This window comes from Bubalus kerabau, chromosome 15 (assembly GCF_029407905.1).
Source record: "Bubalus kerabau isolate K-KA32 ecotype Philippines breed swamp buffalo chromosome 15, PCC_UOA_SB_1v2, whole genome shotgun sequence".
Taxonomy (NCBI): Eukaryota; Metazoa; Chordata; class Mammalia; order Artiodactyla; family Bovidae; genus Bubalus; species Bubalus kerabau.
In genome coordinates this window covers 2,130,907-2,153,909 of record NC_073638.1, presented here as the reverse complement: position 1 = coordinate 2,153,909, position 23,003 = coordinate 2,130,907, and the positions used below count along the sequence as shown (strand labels likewise).

The following is a 23,003-nucleotide window of genomic DNA, read 5'->3' as shown; positions in this document are numbered from 1 at the left end:
AGGAAGCCACCTGTTAAATTCTTCCTGACACTGTATCAGATCTAATCTATTGAAATCATTTGTCACTTCCACTGTATAATCGTAAGGGATTTGATTTAGGTCCTACCTGAATGATCTAGTGGTTTTCCCTACTTTCTTCAATTTAAGTCTGAATTTTGCAATAGGTATTTCATGATCTGAGCCACAGTAAGTTCAGATTGGTAGGCGCTGGAGTGGTGGCTACCCCACGTCCAGGGGCAAAGTAGAAGCCCTAGCAAGACTGTAGGAGGGGCGAAATCACATTTAGAATCAAGTGCCATAGGCGCCAGAGATGCTCAGAGAGCTCAAACAAACCTTGTGCACACCAGGACCCAAAGACCCTACAGAGACTGAAACAAAACTGTGTTTGAGTGTCTCCTGTGGAGGTACAGGTCAGAAGTGACCTGCCACAGAGATAGGGGCTTTGGGTTCAACAGACTTGTGTATGACATAAGCCCTCTGGGAGCAGGTCCCATTAACCCCACAATAGAGCTGTCAGAAGTTACACAGGACTGGAGAAATAGACTCTTGGAGGTCACAAACAGAACCTTGTGCACACAAGGACTCACGAGAAAGGAGCAATGACCCCACAAGAGACCGACCTAGGCTTGCCCATGAGTGTCCAGGAGTCTCCAGCAGAGGCATAGGTCGGTGGCCTGCTGCAGGGTTGGGGGCACTGAGTGTAGCAGTGCATGCACGGGACCTTTTGAAGGAGGTCACCATTATCTTCATTACCTCCACCATAGTTTGGCCTCAGGTAAATAACAGGGAGGGAACACAGTCCCATCTTTCAACAGAAAATTGGATTTAAGTTTTACTGAGCATGGCCATGCCCATCAGAACAAGACCCAGTTTTCCCCTCAGTCAGTCTCTTCCATAAGAAAGTTTACATAAACCTCTTATCCTTCTCCATCAGGGAGCAGACAAACTGAAAACCACAATCACAGAAAACTAACCAATCTAATCACATGGACCACAGCATTGTCTAACTCAATGAAACTATGAGCCATGCCATGTAAGGCCACCAAAGACAGACAGGTCATAGTGGAGAGTTCTGACAAAACACGGTCCACTGGAGAAGGGAATGGCAAGCCAATTCAGTATTCTTGCCTTAAGAACCCTATGAACAGCATGAAAAGGAAAAAAGATAGAACACTGAAAGATGAACTCCCCAGGTCCATAGGTGCCCAATATGCTACTGGAGATCAGTGGAGAAATAACTCCAGAAGGAATGAAGAGACAAAGCCAAAGCAAAAACAACACCCAGTTGTGGATGTGAATGGTGATGGAAGTAAAGTCCGATACCGTAAAGAACAATGCTGCATAGAAACCAGGAATATTAGGTCCATGAATCAAGGCAAATTGGAAGTGGTCAAATAGGAGATGGCAAGATGGAACATCGACATTTTAGAAATCAGCGAACTATAATGGACTGAATGGGTGAATTTAACTCAGATGACCATTATATCTACTACTGTGGGCAAGAATCCCTTAGAATAAATGAAGTAGCCATCATAATAAACAAGAGTCTGAAATTCAGTACTTGGATGCAAGCTCAAAAACAGCAGAATGATCTCTGTTTGTTTCCAAGGCAAACCATTTAATATCACAGTGATCCAAGTTTATGCCCTGACGAGTAAGGCTGAAGAAGCTGAAGTTGAGTGGTTCTATGAAGACCTACAAGACCTTCTAGAACTAACACCCAAAAAAGATGTCCTTTTCATTATAGGGGACTGGAATGAAAAGGTAGGAAGTCAAGAAATACCTGGAGTAACAGGCAATTTTGGCCTTGGAGTACAGAATGAAGCAGGGCAAAGTCTAATAGAGTTCTGCCAAGAAAACACACTGGTCATAGTAAACACCCTCTTCAATAACACAAGACAAGATTCTACACATGGACATCACCAGGTGGTCAATCCCAAAATCAGGTTGATTATATTCTTCGCAGCCAAAGATGGGAAGCCATATCAGAGAGGAAATCCCATTAACAGAATAAATGAGGAATGAAGATGTACACTAATGTCTAAACCAAGTTTGTGTGCTAGATGCATACTGAGGCCAAACAAAAAGAAAAATCAGAGCTTTCAGCAGAGAAAATGTTATTGATCTGGGGCACTGCCCTCCAGAGAAGATAGAAGATGGTTGTTCTCAGATCCATCATGCTGGCTGGCCAGGGTTCAAGGTTTTTAAAAGCAAGAAGGGTAAAGAGGAGGAAAGGGGGCTTTGTAATTTTAGCTTCCCACAGATATCAATTGCAGACTTACTGCCACTGTCTTGTGACTCAGTGTGATTTTGATGATTGCTCCTGCAGAGCAAATTAGTAAGTCTTCAACTCTTATTCTACAGAGAGCAAAAACAATAGTTGAGACATTTTATTACTTACTTAGAGCATTATGTGTTGGTCAAGAATGTGAGTTTGCAATGGCTCCTGATTTTTTTTTTTTTTTCTTTTAAGACCTTTTGAGATTTCTGTTTCCTGCAAAACCATTTGGGTTTGCTTCACTTGTGTTCCCTCACTTTACTAATTGTACTAATTGTAAATGAGTCCACTCTTTGGAACTCAGGGAAGGCCTAGAAGACTTAAAACTTTTCTCTAAAAATAAGAAATGGGGGACTCTGAGGGACTTTTGAACCCAGGAAGATCCCTCAAGTCCTGTTTGATTTCATTAAGGCAGGACACAAATCTTCATGTTACATATGCATAAGGTAGGAAACAAGGGAAAGAGTATTTGATTAGGGGCAGGGAAGGAGGGAATCTAGGTAAGATTTGAAAAGATAATTACAGGCATACATTACAAAAAGAAAGACTAAATGGAGCAATAGATATACTAGAATAATTATATAGTAATCAACATGCCCTCTAACTTCCTCTTTGGGATTTTTTTTTTTTTTCATTTAGATAAAAATAAATCCTCACTGCCACAGTATTTCATTTGGCAGGGTATCAGGTAATTCATATTTCAAATATGATCTCATCATCAATTCCATGTGTTGACATTAATTGAACATCTGTAATATTTGAAGCTCTGGCTTGTAGAAAATATACCTAAAAATCAAAATCCTTAAATCTGAGAGACTCATATAAAAATTAAAAAACTGAGAAAAGGTGTTCTTAACAAAAAAATGCTTTGTACTCATTTTAAGTCTTCACTTTTATTCCACCCAGCTCTTCAATCTAACTACAGGGAGCAAGTTCAGTTCAGTCACTCAGTAGTGTCCGACTCTTTTTTAATTCATGAACTGCGGCTCACGAGGCTTCCCTGTCCATCACCAACACACAGAGCCCCCTTCAAGCTCATGTTCATCGAGTCGGTGATGCCATCCAACCATCTCATCCTCTGTTGCCCCTACTCCTGCCTTCAGTCTTTCTCAGCCACAGGGTCTTTTCCAATGAGTCAGTTCTTCTGGGGACCATCTGTTGGCCAAAGTATTGGGCCTTCAGCTTCAGCATCAGTCCTTCCAATGAATATTCCAATGAATATTCAGGACTGATTTCCTTTAAGATTTACTGGCTTGATTTCCTTGCAGAAGACTCTCAAGAGTCTTCTCCAATAGCACAATTTAAAAACATCAATTCTATCTATGACCCAACTCTCACATACATATCACTACTAGAAAACCTATAGCTTTTACTATATGGACTTTATCTCTTCTTATTCATATGCTATCTAGGTTTGTCGTAGCTTTTCTTCTAGGGAACAAGCATCGTTTAACTTCACAGCTACAGCCACCATCTGCAATGATTTGGGGCCAAAATAAAGTCTGTCACTGTTTCCATTGGTTCCCCATCGATTTGCCATGAAATGATGGGACTAGATGCCACTATTTTGAATGTTGAGTTTTAAGCCATCTTTATCAGTCTCCTCTTTCACCTTGATCAAAAGGCTCTTTAGTTCCTCTTCACATTCTGCCATCAGGGTGGTGTCATCTGCATATCTGAGATTATTGATTTTTCTTCCTGCAAGCTTCATTCTAGCTTGTACCTCATCAAGCATGGCATTTCACATAATGTATTTATGTATAAATGTACTTGCATATAAGTTAAATAAGCAAGGTGACAATATACACCTTTGGAACCAGTCTATTGTCCCACATCCAGTTCGAACTGTTGCTTCTTGACCTACGTATAGGTTTCTCAGGAGGCAGGTAAGGTGGTCTGGTATTCCCATCTCTTTAAGAATCCTTCTTTTGTGTGATCCACACAGTCAAAGACTTTAGCATAGTCAATGAAGCAGATGTAGATGCTTTTTTGGAATTCTCTTGCTTTTTATATGATCAAATGAATTTTGGTAATTTGATTTCTGGTTCCTCTGCCTTTTCTAAATCCATCTTGAACATCTGGAAGTTCTCGGTTCACACACTGTTGAAGCCTCTCTTGGAGAACTTTGAGCATTACTTTGCTAGTGTGTGAGATGAGTGCAATTGTTTGGTAGTCTGAACATTCTTTGGCATTGCCTTTCTTTGGGATTGAAATGAAAACTGATATTTTCCAATCCTGTGGCCACTGATGAGTTTTCCAAGTTTGCTAGCATATTGAGTGCGGCACTTTCACAGCATCATCTTTTAGGATTTGAAATAGCTCAGCTGGAATTCCATCACCTTCATTAGCTTTTTCATAGTGATGTTTTTTAAGGAGCAAGGAAGGAAGAAATTATATGAAACTATATCTGGCATAGAATGAGCTCAAATAAGAATTATACCTTTTTAAAGGCTTATGCTTACCTTTAAGAAGCATAGGTACCACCTTACCTGCCTCCTGAAAAACCAGTATGCAGGTCAATAAGCAACAGTTAGAACCAGACATGGAAGAAAGGACTGGTTCCAAATTGGGAAAGGAGTATGTAAAGGCTGTATATTGTCACCTTGCTTATTTAACTTATATGCAGAGGATATCATGTGAAATGGTGGGATGGTAGAAGCACAAGGTGGAATCACGTTTGCTCGGAGAAATACCAATAACCTCAGATATGCAGATGACACCACCCTTATGGTAGAAAGTGAAGAGGAACTAAAGAGTTTCTTGATGAAAGTGGAAGAGGAGAGTGGAAAAGATGACTTAAAACTCAACATTCAAAAAGTGAAGAACATGGCATCTGGTTCCATCACTTCATGGCAAATTCATGGAGAAACAATGGAAACAATGGCAGACTTTTTTTGGGGGGGTTCCAAAATCATTGCAGATGGTGGCTGCAGCCATGAAATTAAAAGATGCTTGCTCCTTAGAAGAAAAGGTATGACACACCTAGAAGCATATTAAAAAGCAGAGACATTACTTTGCCAACAAAGATCTGTACCATCAAAGCTATGATTTTTCCAGTAGTCCTGAACTGATTTGAGAGTTGCACCATAAAGAAGGCTGAGCATTGAATATTTGATGCTTTTGAACTGTGGTGTTGGAGAAGACTCTTGAGAGTCCCTTGGACTGCAAGGAGATAAAACCAGTCCATTCTAAAGGAAATCAGTCCTGAATATCATTGGAAGGACTGATGCTGAAGCTGAAGCTCCAATACCCTGGCCACCTATGTGAAGACCTGACTCATTGGAAAAGACCCTGGTGCTGGGAAAGATTAAGGCCAGAGGAGAATGGGACAACAGAGGATGAGATGGGTAGATGACATTATTGACTCGATGAACATGAATTTGAGCAAGGTCCTGGAGTTTCTTATGGACAGGGAAGCCTGGTGTGCTGCAGTCCATGTGGTCCCAAAGACTCAGACAACACTGAGTGACTGAACACCAACAAAAAGGCTTATGCCAAATGCTGCACATAGATTCAAAGTTTCTTTTCCTTTTTTTTCCCCCCCCACATTCCACTTCAAAACTGAGAGCTGGAAAAGGCAAGATTCCAAGGCAACATTAACATGAAGAAATATTCTAAAGGCTGGTTTCATGAGTCTTCCCCTTCTTCCTTTACCAAGATATTAAGATCCATACTTCTCCTCTATATGGAGAGAGATCTGGATCAAGAATAGACTAAAGACCATTCCAGCCCCTGGAAGGCTGTCTCCTACTAATAAACACTCTTTCCTCAGCAACCTTAGAGGTACCTTCTCACCTTCAAGACCCAATTCAAATTGTTTCTTCTCAGGGTACTTTCCCTTGTTTCATCAAGGCAGATTTAACCAAACTTTCCCTTGGGCCAAAACTTTCCCTTGCGTGCAGCAATCATTACAGTTTTAAACTAAGTTGCATTTTTTTTAATTGAATTTATTTTCCTCTACTAGATTATGAGCTTGAGAGGTCATTCCTTCACCTGGTTATCATGCAATTCCCCTTCAATCCACTTAATTCCCCTGCCAAGACAGGAAGAGTTAAATAATGCTTTCTCCACTTATAATAATGGGTCTTCAATAAATACTGTTGTAATGTTTATTTCATAACTTATCTTCCACAGTTGAACCCCAAAATGTTATTACTTGTTTAAGAGGAGAGTCAATACAGATGTTCAAAATTAATTCTGTTGAGTGAGTAAAATTAGCAAAGATTTTGGAGATTGTTCTTGACTACAGAGGGTACTAGATTTTGTTTTAGGTTTATCTCATCAAAAATGTCTCCAAAGCAATGTCTTTGGTAGAAGAATTTTGAGAACCTTTTCAAGGTATGATTTGATACTTCATTCAAGAAATATTTTTAAGGAATTTATTCAGTAGAGAAATTCTGAGAGTGCTTACTCAAGGTATGATGTTGTTACTTCATTTCAGGCAATATTTTTAAGGCATGATTTTGTCTTGAGTAAAGAAATTAAATAGACTTCCTTGGAAGCTCAGAGATAAAAGACTCTGCCTGCAATGCAGGAGCCACAGGAGATGAGGGTTCTGTTCATGGGTCAGAAAGATGCCCTGGAGAAGGGCATGGCAACCCACTCCAGTATTCTTGCCTGGAGAATCCCATGTATAGAAGAGCCTTGTGGGCTACAGTACATAGGGTTGCAAAGAGTTGAACGTGACTGAAGCAACTTAGCATGCACACATGCAAAGTAAGGAAAATTGAATGATTCAGAAATAACCATTCATATTTTTAAATTTCTAAGAATTCATTTTTAATATAAAAATATTGATGTTGTATCCATGCCTGCATAAGTTATTTAAGGACATGTTTTTAGTAACCACTGAATTTTTTCCCCACTAGGATACTCGATACTTCAAGCTATTATGGAAAAAGCAGGACAAAATGGTTGGCACGTCAGCGCTATATGTGTGGAAAATTTTAGTGATGTCAACTACAGGCAACTTTTAGAAGAACTTGATAGAAGACAAGAGAAGAAATTTGTAATAGACTGTGAAATAGAGAGGCTTCAAAACATATTAGAACAGGTAAGTGCTGGATTTTATGTTGCTATTATTAACCTAGATCTTCTACAAATATGGTTGACCTTTATCGATGGATAAATATGTTCTCTCACCCATTTAGTCAAAGTGTGGAGTCTGGGAGTTTTTGCTCCATGATCTATTTATTTCTAATATTAAGTCATGGGGCTTCCCAGGTAGCTCAGTGGTAAAGAACACACCTGTCAACGCAAGAGACACAAGAGATGTGGAATCAATCCCTGGTGGGTGGGGGCGGAGGTGGGGGGAGAAGGTCTCCTGGAGGACGAAATGGCAACCCACTCCAGTATTCTTGCCAAAAGAATTCCACGGACAGAGGAGCCTGGCTGGCTACAGTCCATGGGGTCACAAAGAGTTGGACACAACTTAGCGACTGAGCACACACACAAGCAAGACTAAATCCTAATTTTTTAACACCAAAGACTGTTTTTGTTCTCAATGTACTTAGAAGCACTATTTCTCATACATTTTTAAGCTGTACAATAGAAAGGACTTTTTGTGACTGAAGAGCTGTTGACCTCCTATTTTCATAAACACTGATTCTAAAGTTTAATGCCTTCTAGGATATTACAAAATGTGACTCTGTACTTTTTATAACCTTTAGAGAACTAGCTATGTGAGAAATATCCAAATGAATTAATAAAGCAATGAAATAAAACAAAATTAAGTGACATACTGTGCATACACTACAGTGAAGATGGTTTTCAAATCTTCTCCCAAGGAAGAATCCTTTAATGAAGATTTTCAGTGCTTGTTGACTTGATTTAAAGCATACAGGAAAAGGTAAAATTGAACTCTGTCATTACATTAAACGATAGAAAAATATCATCAAATAAGGGATAATACTTGCTCCTAATCCTGCATATCATGATAAAACTTTAAAGGCTGTATTTGGCCAAAATTGCAGTGAATGAATGCCATCTAGTGGTTTTATAAATGTTTGCTCATATTTACCTACAATATCTTAGGCTTGCTGAACAATATTGTAGCATGTTTCATTTGTTAGTTACATACAGTTCATTTGCATAACCTGATTTGATTTGATTACTATGATTTGATTCATAGTAATAACTTACCGATTTGAAAGTTTTTTTATAAGAACAACTTAAGTACTCAACTCTACAAATCAAAACCAAGATATATTTCAGAGATTTCTCCTTAATATCCAGGGACACTAAACTAGATGCCATAAGTTTCTTTATTCAACAATAATTAGCATTTGTAAAAGTCAAAAGCAAAAAAGCATGTAGAATGTCTTCTAAAGTTCTTTGAAGCCAGACTATACTGTAAGAAAAAAAATGACAGTATTCTCCACCCGTTGCCCTTTTATAGAAGAAAGTGAAAGTGATGTCGCTCAGTTGTGTCCGACTCTTTGTGACCCCATGGACTGTAGCCTACTACGCTCCTCCATCCATGGGATTTTCCAGACAAGAGTACTGGAGTGGGTTGCCATTTCCTTCTCCAGGGAATCTTCCAGACCCAGGGATCGAACCTGGGTCTCCTGCACTGTAGGCAGACGCTTTACCATCTGAGCTACCAGGGAAGTCCTTTATAGAAGAAGGGGGGAAAAAACAACAGTTGATTGATGAATTGCTATTATTCTATTAGAAAATGTTAATTTTAACCTGTATATCACTCAGGTTTATTCCTCAGGGAGTCCAAGAAATCATTAAGGTTGTAATTACATAAAGTATATGAAAATTTTAGTATGCATTTATGGAATCCAAGAAAGAAGGTTACCTTCTCTCTTGAGCAAGACCTAGTCACTTCAGCTCAAACTCCCATTTCTTCCTTCTCCCACTCCACTCCTATGCTGAGAGTTTGAGTTGTTTGACATAAATAACTGAAACTTTGTAAATAACTCTTCACAAATCCTACAGGACAGTCAATTGTAAGAACTTCAGGGATTACCAAGTTCCTGTCAGTTGGTGAGTAAGGCTCAGACCCTCTAGCTGCTAAAAGACTTGTGCTATGAAAGACCATCTCTGGAGAAGGCAAGTGAGTGCCTAGAACACGCTGACCCATTTCAGAGGTTTAGCAGGTTTCTAAGAAGAAAATCAGCACACCCAGGGGCTATGGATAATTGTTGAATAAATTAAGTTAAATAAACTCTTGCTAAGGAAACCAGGCATCTTATTTTTGTCACAGTTTCAAAGAAATTAATTTTTTCCAGGTTTATTGAGATATGATTAACATACAAGAGAAATACATTATATTTAGATATACAAGTATATTGTGAAATGGTTGCCACAGTAGGGTTAGCTAGCACCTCCATCGTGTGCTGTAACCTGTTGCTCAGTCATGTCTGACTCTGTGACTCCGTGGACTGCAGCCCACCAGGCTCCTCTGTCCATGGGCTTTTCCAGGCAAGAATACTAGAGTGGATTGCCATTTCCTCCTCCAGCACTTCACATAATGACTTTTTCTTCTTGCATACCTTTGATGACTATACAAACTGTACTTCTTCTTCTTCTTCTCCTCCTTCTTCTTCTTCTTCTTCTTCTTCTTCTGAGTGGGAACATTTAAGATCTATTTTCTTAGCAACTTCTGAGTATATGATACAGTGTTGTTAACTATAATCACCAAGCTGTACATCAGATACCCAAAATTTAGAAAAGCTGAGTGTTTACCATTATCAACTCTATTTTAATTATTCCAGAATTCTGAGGTTTGTTTTTTTTTTTACCATGAATGCACAGTAATAATGAGACTATTAACAAATCTTTGTCTCTAAAATATCACTCAAATATAAATCTCATAATTTGTAACAAAGTCCACTCTAGTGTAAGAATACATTATATGTTCTTAATTGTCCTATAAGATTCCTCCTCAAGAAAAGCTCTTCCTACCCTGAACATTTTTTCACTGTCTATATTTTAATTCCTGTAGCTCTAAGCAAAATCACTTTTAATGTTTCTTGATTTCATTTCTTTTTTTTTTTATTTCATTTCTGATTCATCTAAAAACAAAAGCTAAACCAAACTTTGTCAGGAATTTGTACATGCACTTCAATAACTCTGTTTCAACATCTTATTTAATAAAATAATAGAAAAAAGTTTCAGAGAATAAAGCATTTTTTTACAAAGTAAAATGCTAAATAATCTTGATCAAAAAAAAGTGTCTGAGTTTTTTCTATTAAAATATAAATGATTTTCAAGTATACAACATAAAGTCAATATTTTCATAGATTATATTCCATTTAGAGTTATTATAAAATATCAGCTATATACCCTGCACTGTACAACATATCTTTGAATCTTACTTACTCTATGCATAGTAAATTGTACCATTTAATCCCCTACTCCTATCTTGTCGCTCACCTATTCCCTCTTCCTGTTGGTAACCATTAGTTATTTCTCTATGTTTGTGAGTCTGTTTCTGCTTTATTATGTCAATTTCTTTAATTCATTTCTTAAATTCAACATATAAGTGATTATAAACAGTATTTGTCTTTCTTTGTCTGATTTATTTCACTAAGTAAAATACCGTCCAGTTCTATCTATGGCAATTTTCTGTTTCTTTATGATTGAGTAATATTTCATGATATACCACATCTTCTTTATCCATTATCCATTTTCCATTATCCATTTTTATCCATTTATCCACTTAGATTACTTCTTTACCTTGGGTATTGTAAATAATGCAACTATGAACTTTGAGGTATATATATCTTTTAAATTAGTTTTTATTTTCTTTGAATGTATACCCAGGAGTGGGATTCCTAAGCAATATAGTAGTTCTATCTTTTTATTTTTTAAAGGAACTTTCATATTTGTTTCCATAGTGGCAGCACCAATTAACATCCCCTCTAACAATGTAGTAGTGTTCCCTTTTCTTCATATCCTTACCTACATTTGTTATTTGTGGGCTTTTGACACCAATGGTCATTCTGACAGTTGTGAGGTACTATGTTATTATAGTTTTTGATTTGCATTTCGCTAACATAGTGGTGTTGAGCATCTTTTCATGTGACTGTTGGCCATCTCCATCAAAAAAGAAACAATGTTAATTCAGGCCTTCTGCCAATGTTTTAATCAGATTTTTTTTTAATCTTAAATTCTATGTGCTGTTTAATATTTGGAATATTAATCCTTTATCACTCATATCATTTGTTAGTAATTTTTCTCATTAAGTTGCCTTTCTATCTTGTCAATGGTTTCCTTTATTATGAAAAAGCTTTTTAAGTTTGATAAGGTACCATTTGTTTACTTTTGTTTGTTTCCTTTGTCTGAAAAGAATGGTCCAAACTATAGTGCTATGATTTATGTCAAAGATGGTGTTCTGCACATTTTCTTCTTCTTTTTTTTTTTTTTTTTTTTTTTTTAGCTGCACTTCACAGCATGTGGGATCTTAGTTCCCAGACCAGGGATCAAACCCTCACTCTCTGAAGTCAAAGTGCAGAGTCTTAACCACTGGACCACCAGGGAAGTCCCCACATTTTCTTCTAAAAGTTTTATGGTTTCCAGCCTTTAATACTTTCCAGTCTTTAACACTTTCTTTGTGTATATGGTCTGACAAAATGTTCTAATTTCATTCTTTTACATATAACTGTCCAATTTTCCCAGCACGACTTGGAAAAAAGACTGCCCTTTCTCCATTATATATTCTTGTCTCTTTATTGTAGCTTAATTGACCATAGGTACGTGGGTTTGTTTCTGGGGTCTTTAGTCTGTTCCATTGATCTATTTGTCTTTTTGGTGCCAGTACCATACTGTTTTGATGACTGTAGCTTTTTAGTATAATAATGTCATGGAGTGTGATTACCTCCTGTTTTATTCTTTTTTCTCGAGGTTGTTTCAGCTATTTAGGATCTTTTTTGGTTCCATATACATTTTGGGATTATTTGCTCTAGTTTTGCAAAAAATATCACTGTATTTTGGTAGGAATTGCATTAAATCTGTATTAAAGCTCTAGGATGGTCATAAAAAAACTAGCCAGAATCCCAGAGAGTTTTCAATCTGTTTCCTTCCCATTTTCCCAAAAACAAGTGGATGTGTGTGCAGTCTTCAAAAGTAAAATCTCAGTTTCTTACAGCCCCGTCTTAAGTCCAGCTAGTTTTCAAACCAGCTAAAGTGATGTGTCTTCTCAATGTAAGACCCCAGGAATGAGGTGTTCAATATGTAGTTCAAACCCTGATTTCTTTGCCTCCTTTCTTACCTATCTCTGTGTGGGTCTTTCTTATAGTCTTGCTTGTGGAAGAGCTGTCTGCCAGTTTCCAATTTCTTTACAGCTAGAGTTGCTCCACATGCAGATATATTTTTGATGTGTTTGTGGGAGTAAGTGAGCTCAAAGTCCTCCTTCTCTACCATCTTTTTTTCCCTTCAAAAAAAAAAATCCTTGACAAGTTAGCCCTTTCTAGGATGGAGAAATTAATACAATGAGGATAAGAGAATGTGTTGTTAAATGAGGATAAGAGAATGTGTTACTTAATTTCTAGAAAGGCACACTTCATATTTTGGTGGCAGCCCTCAATAATTACTTCTGTGACATTTTAATTTTTACCAACTTTCAAATACATGATGGAAATACAATTTATTTTCAAAATACATTAATAAACAACTGTTTTGAGAAGCATTTTATCTTCTGTATATGTTTTCCAAATTATTTTTATGCTATGAAATAATTAGTTCTCATAAGTGTCTGATAGTTAAAATAGCACTTAGCCATATATTCATTCAAATATCTCAAAACATGAATTTCAAAACAAATATTTGAAAATGAGTTTTAAATATATATTGATTTTTCCACTCTTAAATACACAATAGGGGGAAAAATGAATAAGTATCACTTATTGAATAAGTAAAATGAATAAGTATACTGAATAAGTATCACTCACTGGGCTGTAAGAAATATAAAATAGAGAGATTTTATATATTTTATATATAAATATATAAAAATATTAAAAATATATTAAAAATTCTATAAAAATAGAAATATATTTTAATAAAAACTACCAAGTTAGGTTTATTGTATTGTTTGTATCATAGTCCAATAAAAAATTTCATTATTATCTCTCTCAATCCCACAGAAATTTGGTTTACTCATTGGCAAAAAAAAAAAATTATGAAAAGAAGCATAAGGCTAAAAATAGTTTTGGGCTATTTGTTGAATTTGTGATTAATTAATGATAGTTTCAATTTTTACTTATAATAGTATACAATTTTAGACACTAACACTACTCATTATTCATCTTACCTAGTTTCTTTATCAATTGTTTAATGGCATAGCTTAATATGATTATATTATATAGTCATTATATTATATAATATAGGCGCTTACTATAACTCCTTTTTGCCAAATTCACACTTAAATTGAAGAAAGTAGGGGAAACTATTAGGCCCTTCTGGTATACAGTGCAAGTGACAAGTAGATTCAAGGGATTAGATCTGATAGAGTGCCTGAAAAACTACGGACAGAGGTAAACAACATTGTACAGGAGGTGGTGATCAAAAACATCCGCAAGAAAAAGAAATGCAAAAAGGCAAAATGGCTGTCTGAGGAAGCCCTACAAACAGCTGCAGAAACAAGAGAAGTGAAAGGCAAAGGAGAAAAGGAAAGATATACCCATCTGAATGCAGAGTTCCAAAGACTAACAAGGAGAGATAAGGAAGTCTTCCTAAGAGAATGGTGCAGAGAAATAGAGGAAAACAATAGAATGGAAAAGACTAGAGATCTCTTCAAGAAAATTAGAGATACCAAGGGAACATTTCATGCAAAGATGGGCACAATATGGGACAGAAATAGTATGGACCTAACAGAAGCAGAAGATATTAAGAAGAGGTGGCAAGACTACACCAAAGAACTATACAAAAAAATGACCTTAATGACCCAGATAACCACGATGATGTGATCACTCATGAAGAGCCAGACATCGTGGAGTGTGAAGTCAGGTGGGCTTTAGGAAGCATCACTATGAACAAAGCTAGTGGAGGGGATGGAATTCCAGCTGAGCTATTTCAAATCCTAAAAGATGATGCTGTGAAAGTGCTGCACTCAATATGCCAGCAAATTTGGAAAACTCAGCAGTGACCACAGAACTGGAATAGGTGGTTTTCATTACAGTCCCAAAGAAAGGCAATGCCAAAGAATGTTCAAACTACAGCACAATTGCACTGATTTCACATGCTAGCAAAGAAATGCTCAAAATTATCTGAGCCAGGCTTCAACAGTACATGAACCAAGAAATTCCAAATGTTCAAGCTAGATTTAGATTTAGAAAAGGCAGAGGAGCGAGAGATCAAATTGCTAACATCTGTTGGATCATAGGAAAAGCAAAAAATTCCAGAAAAACATCTACTCCTGCTTTACTGACTACACCAAAGCCTTTGACTGTGTGGATCACAACAAACTGTGGGAAATTCTTAAAGAGATAGGAATACCAGACCACCTTACCTGCCTCCTGAGAAACCTGTATGTAGGTCAAGCAGCAACAGTTAGAAACAGAAATGGAACAGCAGGTTTATTCCAAATTGGGAAAGGACTACATCAAGGCTATATATTATCACCCTGTTTATTTAACTTATATGCAGAGTACGTCATGTGAAATGCCAGGCTGGATGAAGCACAAGCTGGAATCAAGGTAGCTTAGAGAAATATAAATAACCTCAGATATGCAGATGACACCACCCTTATGGCAGGAAGAGGAATTAAAGATCCTCTTGATGAAAGTGAAATAGGAGAGTGAAAAAGCTAACTTAAAACTCAGCATTCAAAAAATGAAGATCATGGCACCCAGTCCCATCACTTCATGGCAAATAGATGGGGAAACAATGGAAACAGTGACGGACTTTCTTTTCTTGGGCTCCAAAATCACTGCAGATGATGATGGCAGCCATGAAATTAAAATACACTTGCTCCTTGGAAAAAAAGCTATGACAAACCTAGAGAGTGTATTTAAAAACAGAGACATTACTTTTACAACAAAGGTCCATATAGTCAAAGCTATTTTTTTTTTTCAGTAATCATGTATGTATGTGAGAACTGGGCCATAAAGAATGCTAAACACTGAAGAATTGATGCTTTTGAATTATGAACTTCAAGCATGTCAAACCTAAAGGAGTCAATCCAAAAGGAAATCAGTCCTGAATATTCATTAGAAGGACTGATACTGAAACTGAAGCTCCAATACTTCGGCCATCTGTTCAAAGAGCATGTTTCCAACTCATTAGAAAAGACACTAATGCTGGGAAATATTAAAGGCAGGAGGAGAAGGGGATGACAGAGGACAAGATTGTTGGATGGCATCACGTACTCAACGAGCTTGAGTTTGAGCAAGCTCCAGGAGATGGGGAAGGACAGGGAAGCCTAGAGTGCAGCAGTCCATGGGGTCAACAGAGTCGAACATGACTGAGCAACTGAACAACAGCAATGTAACTTGAAATAAGTGAATTATTTTTATATCAAAAGAAGTGCCCACTATAAATAGGAAACCTTTTCATATATTATTTGATTTCTACACATATCTGTTGATTTTGAATTTTGAACTTAATTACTTGCAAAAATCCCTAATAATTTATCTCATGCCTTATCAATCTTCTACCTTTTCCTTTGGTCTATTTACTTATATCCATGAAATTAGGATGTTTACAAAAATGGTGAATGCTTTCACTTTCTTAGAGATGGGTAATAAATCCCCAATCATAAATTTTTAATTAATTTATTTATTTTAATTGGAGGTTAATTACTTTACAGCATTGTAGTGGTTTTTGCCATACATTGACATGAATCAGCCATGTGTGTACTTGTATTCCTCATCCTGAAGCCCCTCCCACATCCCTGCCCTCCCCACCCCTCAGGGTCATCACAGTGCACCAGCCCCGAGTTCCCTGTCTCATGCATTAAACCTGGACTGGCGATCTATTTCACATATGATAATATACATGTTTCAATGCTAATCTCTCAAATCAGCCCAACTCGCCTTCTGCCAGAGTTCAAAAGTCTGTTCTTTACGTCTGTGTCTCTTTTACTGTCTCGTGTATAGGGTCATCATTACCATCTTTCTAAATACCATATATGTGCATTAATATACTGTATTGGTGTTTTTCTTTCTGACTTACTTCACTCTATATGATAGGCTCCAGTTTCACCCACCGCATTAGAACTGATTGAAATGCATTCTTTTTAATAGCTGAGTGATATTCCATTCTGTATATGTACCAGAGTTGTCTTATCCATTCATCTGCTGATGGACATCTAGGTTGCTTCCATGTCCTGGCTATTGTAAACAGTGCTGTGATGAACATTGGGGTACATGTGTCTCTTTCAATTCTGATTTCCTCAGTGTGTATGCCCAGCAGTGGGATTTCTGGGTCATGTCAGTTTAATTTCCAGATTTATAAGGAATCTCCTCTCTGTTCTCCATTGGAGAAGGAAATGGCAACCCACTCCAGTATTCTTGCCTAGAGAATCCTGTGGACAGAGGAGCCTGGTGGGCTGCTGTCCATAGGGTCGCATAGAGTCAGACACGACTGAAGCGACTTAGCATGCATGCATGCGTTGGAGAAGGAAATGGCAACCCACTCCGTATTCTTGCCTGGAGAATCCCAGAGACAGAGGAGCCTGGTGAGCTGCTGTCTATGGGGTTGCACAGAGTCGGACACGACTGAAGCAACACAGCAGCAGCAGCTCTCTGTTCTCCATAGTGGCTATACTAGTTTCCATTACCACCAACAGTGTAAGAGGGTTCCCTTTTCTCCACACCCTCTCCAGCATTTATTGTGTATAGACTTTTTTATAACAGCCATTCTGACCGGCATGAGATGGTATCTCATTGTGGTTTTGATTTGCATTTCTCTGATAATGAGTGGTGTTGAGCATCTTTTCATTCATTTGTTTTTGTTAGCCATCTGTATGTCTTCTTTGGAGAAATGTCTGTTTAGTTCTTTGACCCATTTTTTGATTGGGTCATTTATTTTTCTGGTATTGAGCTGCAGGAGCTGCTTGTATACTTTTGAGATTAATTCTTTATCCGTTGCTTCATTTGCTATTATTTTCTCTCATTCTGAAGGCTGTCTTTTCACCTTGCTTATAGTTTCCTTCTTTGTACAAAACCTTTTAAGTTTAAGTGGGTGCCATTTGTTTATTTTTGCTTTTATTTCCACTACTCTGAGAGGTAGGTCATAGAGGATCTTGCTGTGATTTATGTCGGAGAGTGTTTTGCCTATGTTCTCTTCTAGGAGTTTTATGGTTTCTGGTCTTGCATTTAGATCTTTAATCCATTTTGAGTTTATTTTTGTGTATGGTCTAAGAAAGTGTTCTAGTTTCATTCTTTTACAAGTGGTTGACCAGTTTTCCCAGCACCACTTGTTAAAGAGATTGTCTTTTCTCTATTGTATATTCTTGCCTCCTTTGTCAAAGATAAGGTGTCCATAGGTGCATAGATTTATCTCTGGGCTTTCTATTTCATTCCATTGATCTATATTTCTGTCTTTGTGCCAGTACCATATTATCTTGATAACTGTAGCTTTGTAGTATAGTCTGAAGTCAGGCAGGTTGATTCCTCCAGTTCCATTCTTCTTTCAAATGATTGCTTTGGCTATTCGAGGATTTTGGACTTCCATACAAATTGTGAAATTATTTGTTCCAGTTCTCTAAAAAAAAAAAAAAATAGTGTTGGTAGCTTGACAGGGATTGCATTGAAAGTATAGATTGCCTTGGGCAGTATACTCATTTTCACTATATTGATTCTTCCTATCCATGAACATGGTATATTTCTCAATCTATTACTGTCATTTTTTAATTTTTTTATCAATGTTTTACAGATTTCTATATGTAGGTTTTTTGTTTCTTTGGGTAGATATATTCCTAAGTATTTTATTCTTTTCGTTGCAATGGTGAATGGAGTTGTTTCTTTAATTTATCTTTCTATTTTCTCATTGTTAGTGTATAGGAATGCAAAGGATTTCTCTGTGTTAATTTTATATCCTTCAGCTTTACTGTATTTATTTATTAGCTCTAGTAATTTTCTGGTGGAGTCTTTAGGGTTTTCTATGTAGAGGATCTTGTCATCTGCAAACAGTGAGAGGTTTACTTCTTCTTTTCCAATCTGGATTCCTTTTATTTCTTTGTCTGCTCTGATTGCTGTGGCCAAAACTTCCAAAACTATTTTGAATAATAGTGGTGAAAGTGGGCACCCTTGTCGTGTTCCTGACTTTAGGGGAAATGCTTTCAATTTTTCACCATTGAGGATATGGGTTTATCATACATGGCTTTTATTATGTTTAGGTATGTTCCTTCTATCCCTGCTTTCTGGAGGTTTTTTATCATAAATGGATGTTGAATTTTGTCAAAGGCTTTCTCTGCTTATATTGAGATAATCATATGGTTTTTATCTTTCAATTTGTTAATGTGGGGTATCACATTGATTGATTTGTGGATATTAAAGAATCCTTGCATCCCTGGGATAAAGCCCACTTGGTCATGGTGTATGATCTTTTTAATATGTTGTTGGATTCTGTTTGCTAGGATTTTGTTAAGGATTTTTGCATATGTGTTCATCAGTGATATTGGCCTGTACTTTTCTTTTTTGTGGCATCTTTGTCTGGTTTTGGTATTAGGGTGATGGTGGCCTCAAAGAATGAGTTTAGAAGCTTACATTCCTCTGCAAATTTCTGGAAGAGCTTTGGTAGGATAGGTGTTAGCTCCTCTCTAAATTTTTGGTAGAATTCAGCTGTGAAGACGTCTGGTCCTGGACTGTTGTTTGTTGGAAGATTTCTGATTACAATTTTGATTTCTGTGATTGTGATGGGTCTGTTAAAATCTTCTATTTCTTCTTGGTTCAGCTTTGGAAAGTTATACTTTTCTAGGAATCCATCCATTTCTTCCAAATTGTCCATTTTATTTGCATATAATTGCTCAGATCAGATCAGATCAGTCACTCAGCCATGTCCAACTTTTTGCGACCCCATCAATTGCAGCACGCCAGGCCTCCCTGTCCATCACAAACTCCCGGAGTTCACTCACCCTCATGTCCATCGAGTCAGTGATGCCATCCAGCCATCTCATCCTCTGTCGTCCCCTTCTCCTCCTGCCCCCAATCCCTCCCAGAGTCTTTTCCAATGAGTCAACTCTTCGCATGAGATGGCCAAAGTACTGGAGTTTCAGCTTTAGCATCATTCCTTCCAAAGAAATCCCAGGGCTGATCTCCTTCAGAATGGACTGGTTGGATCTCCTTGCAGTCCAAGGGACTCTCAAGAGTCTTCTCCAACACCACAGTTCAAAACCTCAATTCTTTGGCGTTCAGCTTTCTTCACAGTCCAACTCTCACATCCATATATGACCACTGGAAAAATTATAGCCTTGACTAGATGGACCTTTGTTGGCAAAGTAATGTCTCTGACTTGTAATATGCTGTCTAGGTTGGTCATAACTTTCCTTCCAAGGTGTAAGTGTCTTTTAATTTCATTGCTGCAATCACCATCTGCAGTGATTTTGGAGCCCAAAAAAATAAAGTCTGACACTGTTTCCCCATCTATTTGCCATGAAGTAATGGGACCTGATGCCATGATCTTTGTTTTCTGAATGTTGAGTTTAAGCCAACTTTTTCCGTCTCCTCTTTCACCTTCATCAAGATGCTCTTTAGTTCCTCTTCACTTTTTGCCATAAGGGTGGTGTCATCTTCATATCTGAGGTTATTGATATTTCTCCGAGCAATCTTGATTCCAGTTTGTGTTTCTTCCAGCCCAGCGTTTCTCATGATGTACTCTGCATATAAGTTAAATAAGCAGGGTGACTGTATACAGCCTTGACATACTTCTTTTCCTATTTGGAACCAGTCTGTTGTTCTATGTCCAGTTCCAACTGTTGCTTCCTGACCTGCATACAAATTTCTCAAGAGGCAGGTCAGGTGGTGATAGTAGTCTATTATGATTCTTTGTATTTCTGTGTTGTCTGTTGTGGTTTCTCCATTTTTCAGTTCTTATTTTGTTGATATGATTCTTTTTTTTTTTTTTTTGATGAATCTGGATAATTATTTGTCTATTTTATTTATCTTCTCAAAGAACCAGCTTTCAGCATTGTTGATTTTTGCTATGGGTTCCTTTGTTTCTTTTGCATTTAAGAAAGAAAAGAAAGTAAAGTCGCTCAGTCATGTCCGACTCTCTGCGACCCCATGGACTGTAGCCCACCAGGCTCCTCTGTCCATGGGATTCCCCAGGCAAGAATACTGGAGTGGGTTGCTTCCTTCTCCAGGGGATCTTCCGGATTTCTGCCATAATTTTTATGAATTATTTCCTTCTATTAACCCTAGGGCTCTTCATTTCTTCTTTTACTAGTTGCTTTAGGTGTAGAGTTAGGTTATTTCTTTGATTTTTCTCTTGTTTCTTGAAGTAACCTTGTATTGCTATGAACCTTCCCTTTAGCACGGCTTTTAATGTATCCCATAGATTTGGGGTTATTTTGTTTTCATTTTCATTCGTTTCTATGCATATTTTGACTTCTTTTTCTATTTCTTCTGTGACTTGTCGGTTATTCAGAAATGTGCTGTTTAGCCTCTATATGTTTGGATTTTTAATAGTTTTTTTTCCTGTTCAGTTCAGTTCAGTTCAGTCACTCAGTAGTGTCCTATTCTTTGTGACCCCATGAATCTCAGCATGCCAGGCCTCCCTGTCCATCACCAACTCCCGGAGTTCACTCAAACTCACGTCCATCGAGTCACTGATGCCATCCAGCCATCTCATCCTCTGTCGTCTCCTTCTCCTCCTGCGCCCAATCCCTCCCAGCATCAGAGTCTTTTCCAGTGAGTCAACTCTTCGCATGAGGTGGCCAAAGTACTGATGTTTCAGCTTTAACATCATTCCTTCCAAAGAACACCCAGGGCTGATCTCCTTTAGGATGGACTGGTTGGATCTCCTTGCAGTCCAAGGGACTCTCAAGAGTCTTCTCCAGCACCACAGTTCAAAAGCATCAATTCTTCAGCACTCAGCTTTCTTCACAGTCCAACTCTCACATCCATACATGACCACAGGAAAAACCATAGCCTTGACTAGACGGACCTTTGTTGGCAAAGTAATGTCTCTGCTTTTGAATACGCTATCGAAGTTGGTCATAACTTTTCTTCCAAGGAGTAAGCGTCTTTTAATTTCATGGCTGCAGTCACCATCTGCAGTGATTTTGGAGCCCAAAAAACAAAGTCTGACACTGTTTCCATTGTTTCCCCATCTATTTCCCATGAAGTTGACATCTAATCTTACCGCATAGTGATCAGAAAAGATGCTTGAGATGATTTAATTTTTTTGAATTTACCAAGGCTAGATTTATGGCCCAGGATGTAATCTGTCCTGGAGAAGGTTCCATGTGCACTTCAGAAAAAGTTGAAATTCATTGTTTTTAGGTTGAAATGTCCTATAGATATCAATTAGGTCTAACTGGTTTATTGAATCACTTAAAGTTGTGTTTCCTTGCTTATTTTCTGTTTAACTGATCTATCCATAGGTGTGAGTGGGGTGTTAAAATATCCCACTATTATTGTGTTACTGTTAATTTCCCCTTTCATACCTGTTAGCATTTGCCTTACATATTGCAGTGCTCCTATGTTGGGTGCATATATATTTATAATTGTTATATCTTCTTCTTGGGTTGATCCTTTGATCAGTGTGCAGTGTCCTTCTTTGTCTCTTTTCATGACCTTTATTTAAAAGTCTATTTTATCTGATATAAGTATTACTACTCCTGCTTTCTTTGGTCTCCATTTGCATGAAATATCTTTTTTCAGACCTTCACTTTCAGAGTGTATGTGTCCCTAGGTTTGAGGTGGGCCTCTTGTAGACACCATATATAGGGGTCTTGTCTTTGTATCCATTCAGCCAGTCTTTGTCTTTTGATTGGAGCATTCAACATATTTACATTTAAGGTAATTATTGATAAGCATGATCCCATTGCCATTTATTTTGTTGTTTTGAGTTCGAGTTTATACACCCTTTCTGTGTTTCCCGTCTAGAGAAGATCCTTTAGCATTTGTTGAAGAGCTGGTTTGGTGGTGCTGAATTCTCTCAGCTTTTGCTTGTAAAGCTTTTGATTTCTCCTTCATATTTGAATGAGATCCTTGCTGGGTACAGTAATCTGGGTTGTAGGTTTTTCTCTTTCATCACGTTAAGTATGTTCTGCCATTCCCTTCTGGTATAAAAAGTTTCTATTGAAAGATCCGCTGTTATCCTTCTGGGAACCCCCTTGTGTGTTATTTGTTGTTTTTCCCTTGCTACTTTTAATGTTTGTTCCTTGTGTTTGATCTTTGTTAAGTTGATTAATATGTGTCTTGGTGTGTTTTGCCTTGGGTTTATCCTGTTTGGGACTCTCTGGGTTTCTTGGACTTAGGTGACTCTTTCCTTCCTCATTTTAGGGAAGTTTTCAATTATTATCTCCTCAAGTATTTTTTCATTGCCTTTCTTTTTGTCTTCTTCTGGGACGCCTATGATTCGAATGTTGAGGCATTTGGCATTGCTCCAGATGTCTCTGAGGTTGTTCTCATTTCTTTTAATTCCCTTTTCCTCTCTGCTTCATTTATTTTTACCATTCTATCTTCCACCTCATTTATCCTAACTTCTGCATCTCTTATTTTATTGTTGGTTTCCTTCAGAGTGCTTTTGCTCTCAGTTATTGCATTATTCATAATTGATTGACTCTCTTTTATTCCTTCTAATTCCTTGTTAAACATTTCTTGCATCT

At 37.5% G+C, this 23,003-nt stretch overlaps 1 protein-coding gene across 3 annotated transcripts in view; it reads left to right on the top strand.

Annotated features, from left to right (window-relative positions):
• GRIA4 (glutamate ionotropic receptor AMPA type subunit 4) overlaps positions 1 to 23,003 on the top strand; it is a 678,251-nt gene that overhangs the window by 474,469 nt on the left and 180,779 nt on the right. For all 3 annotated transcript variants that reach the window (XM_055547461.1, XM_055547460.1, XM_055547462.1), the window contains exon 4: positions 7,147 to 7,331. In XM_055547461.1, coding sequence (XP_055403436.1) covers positions 7,147 to 7,331 — 185 coding nt within the window. The remainder of the gene's footprint in view (positions 1 to 7,146; positions 7,332 to 23,003) is intronic.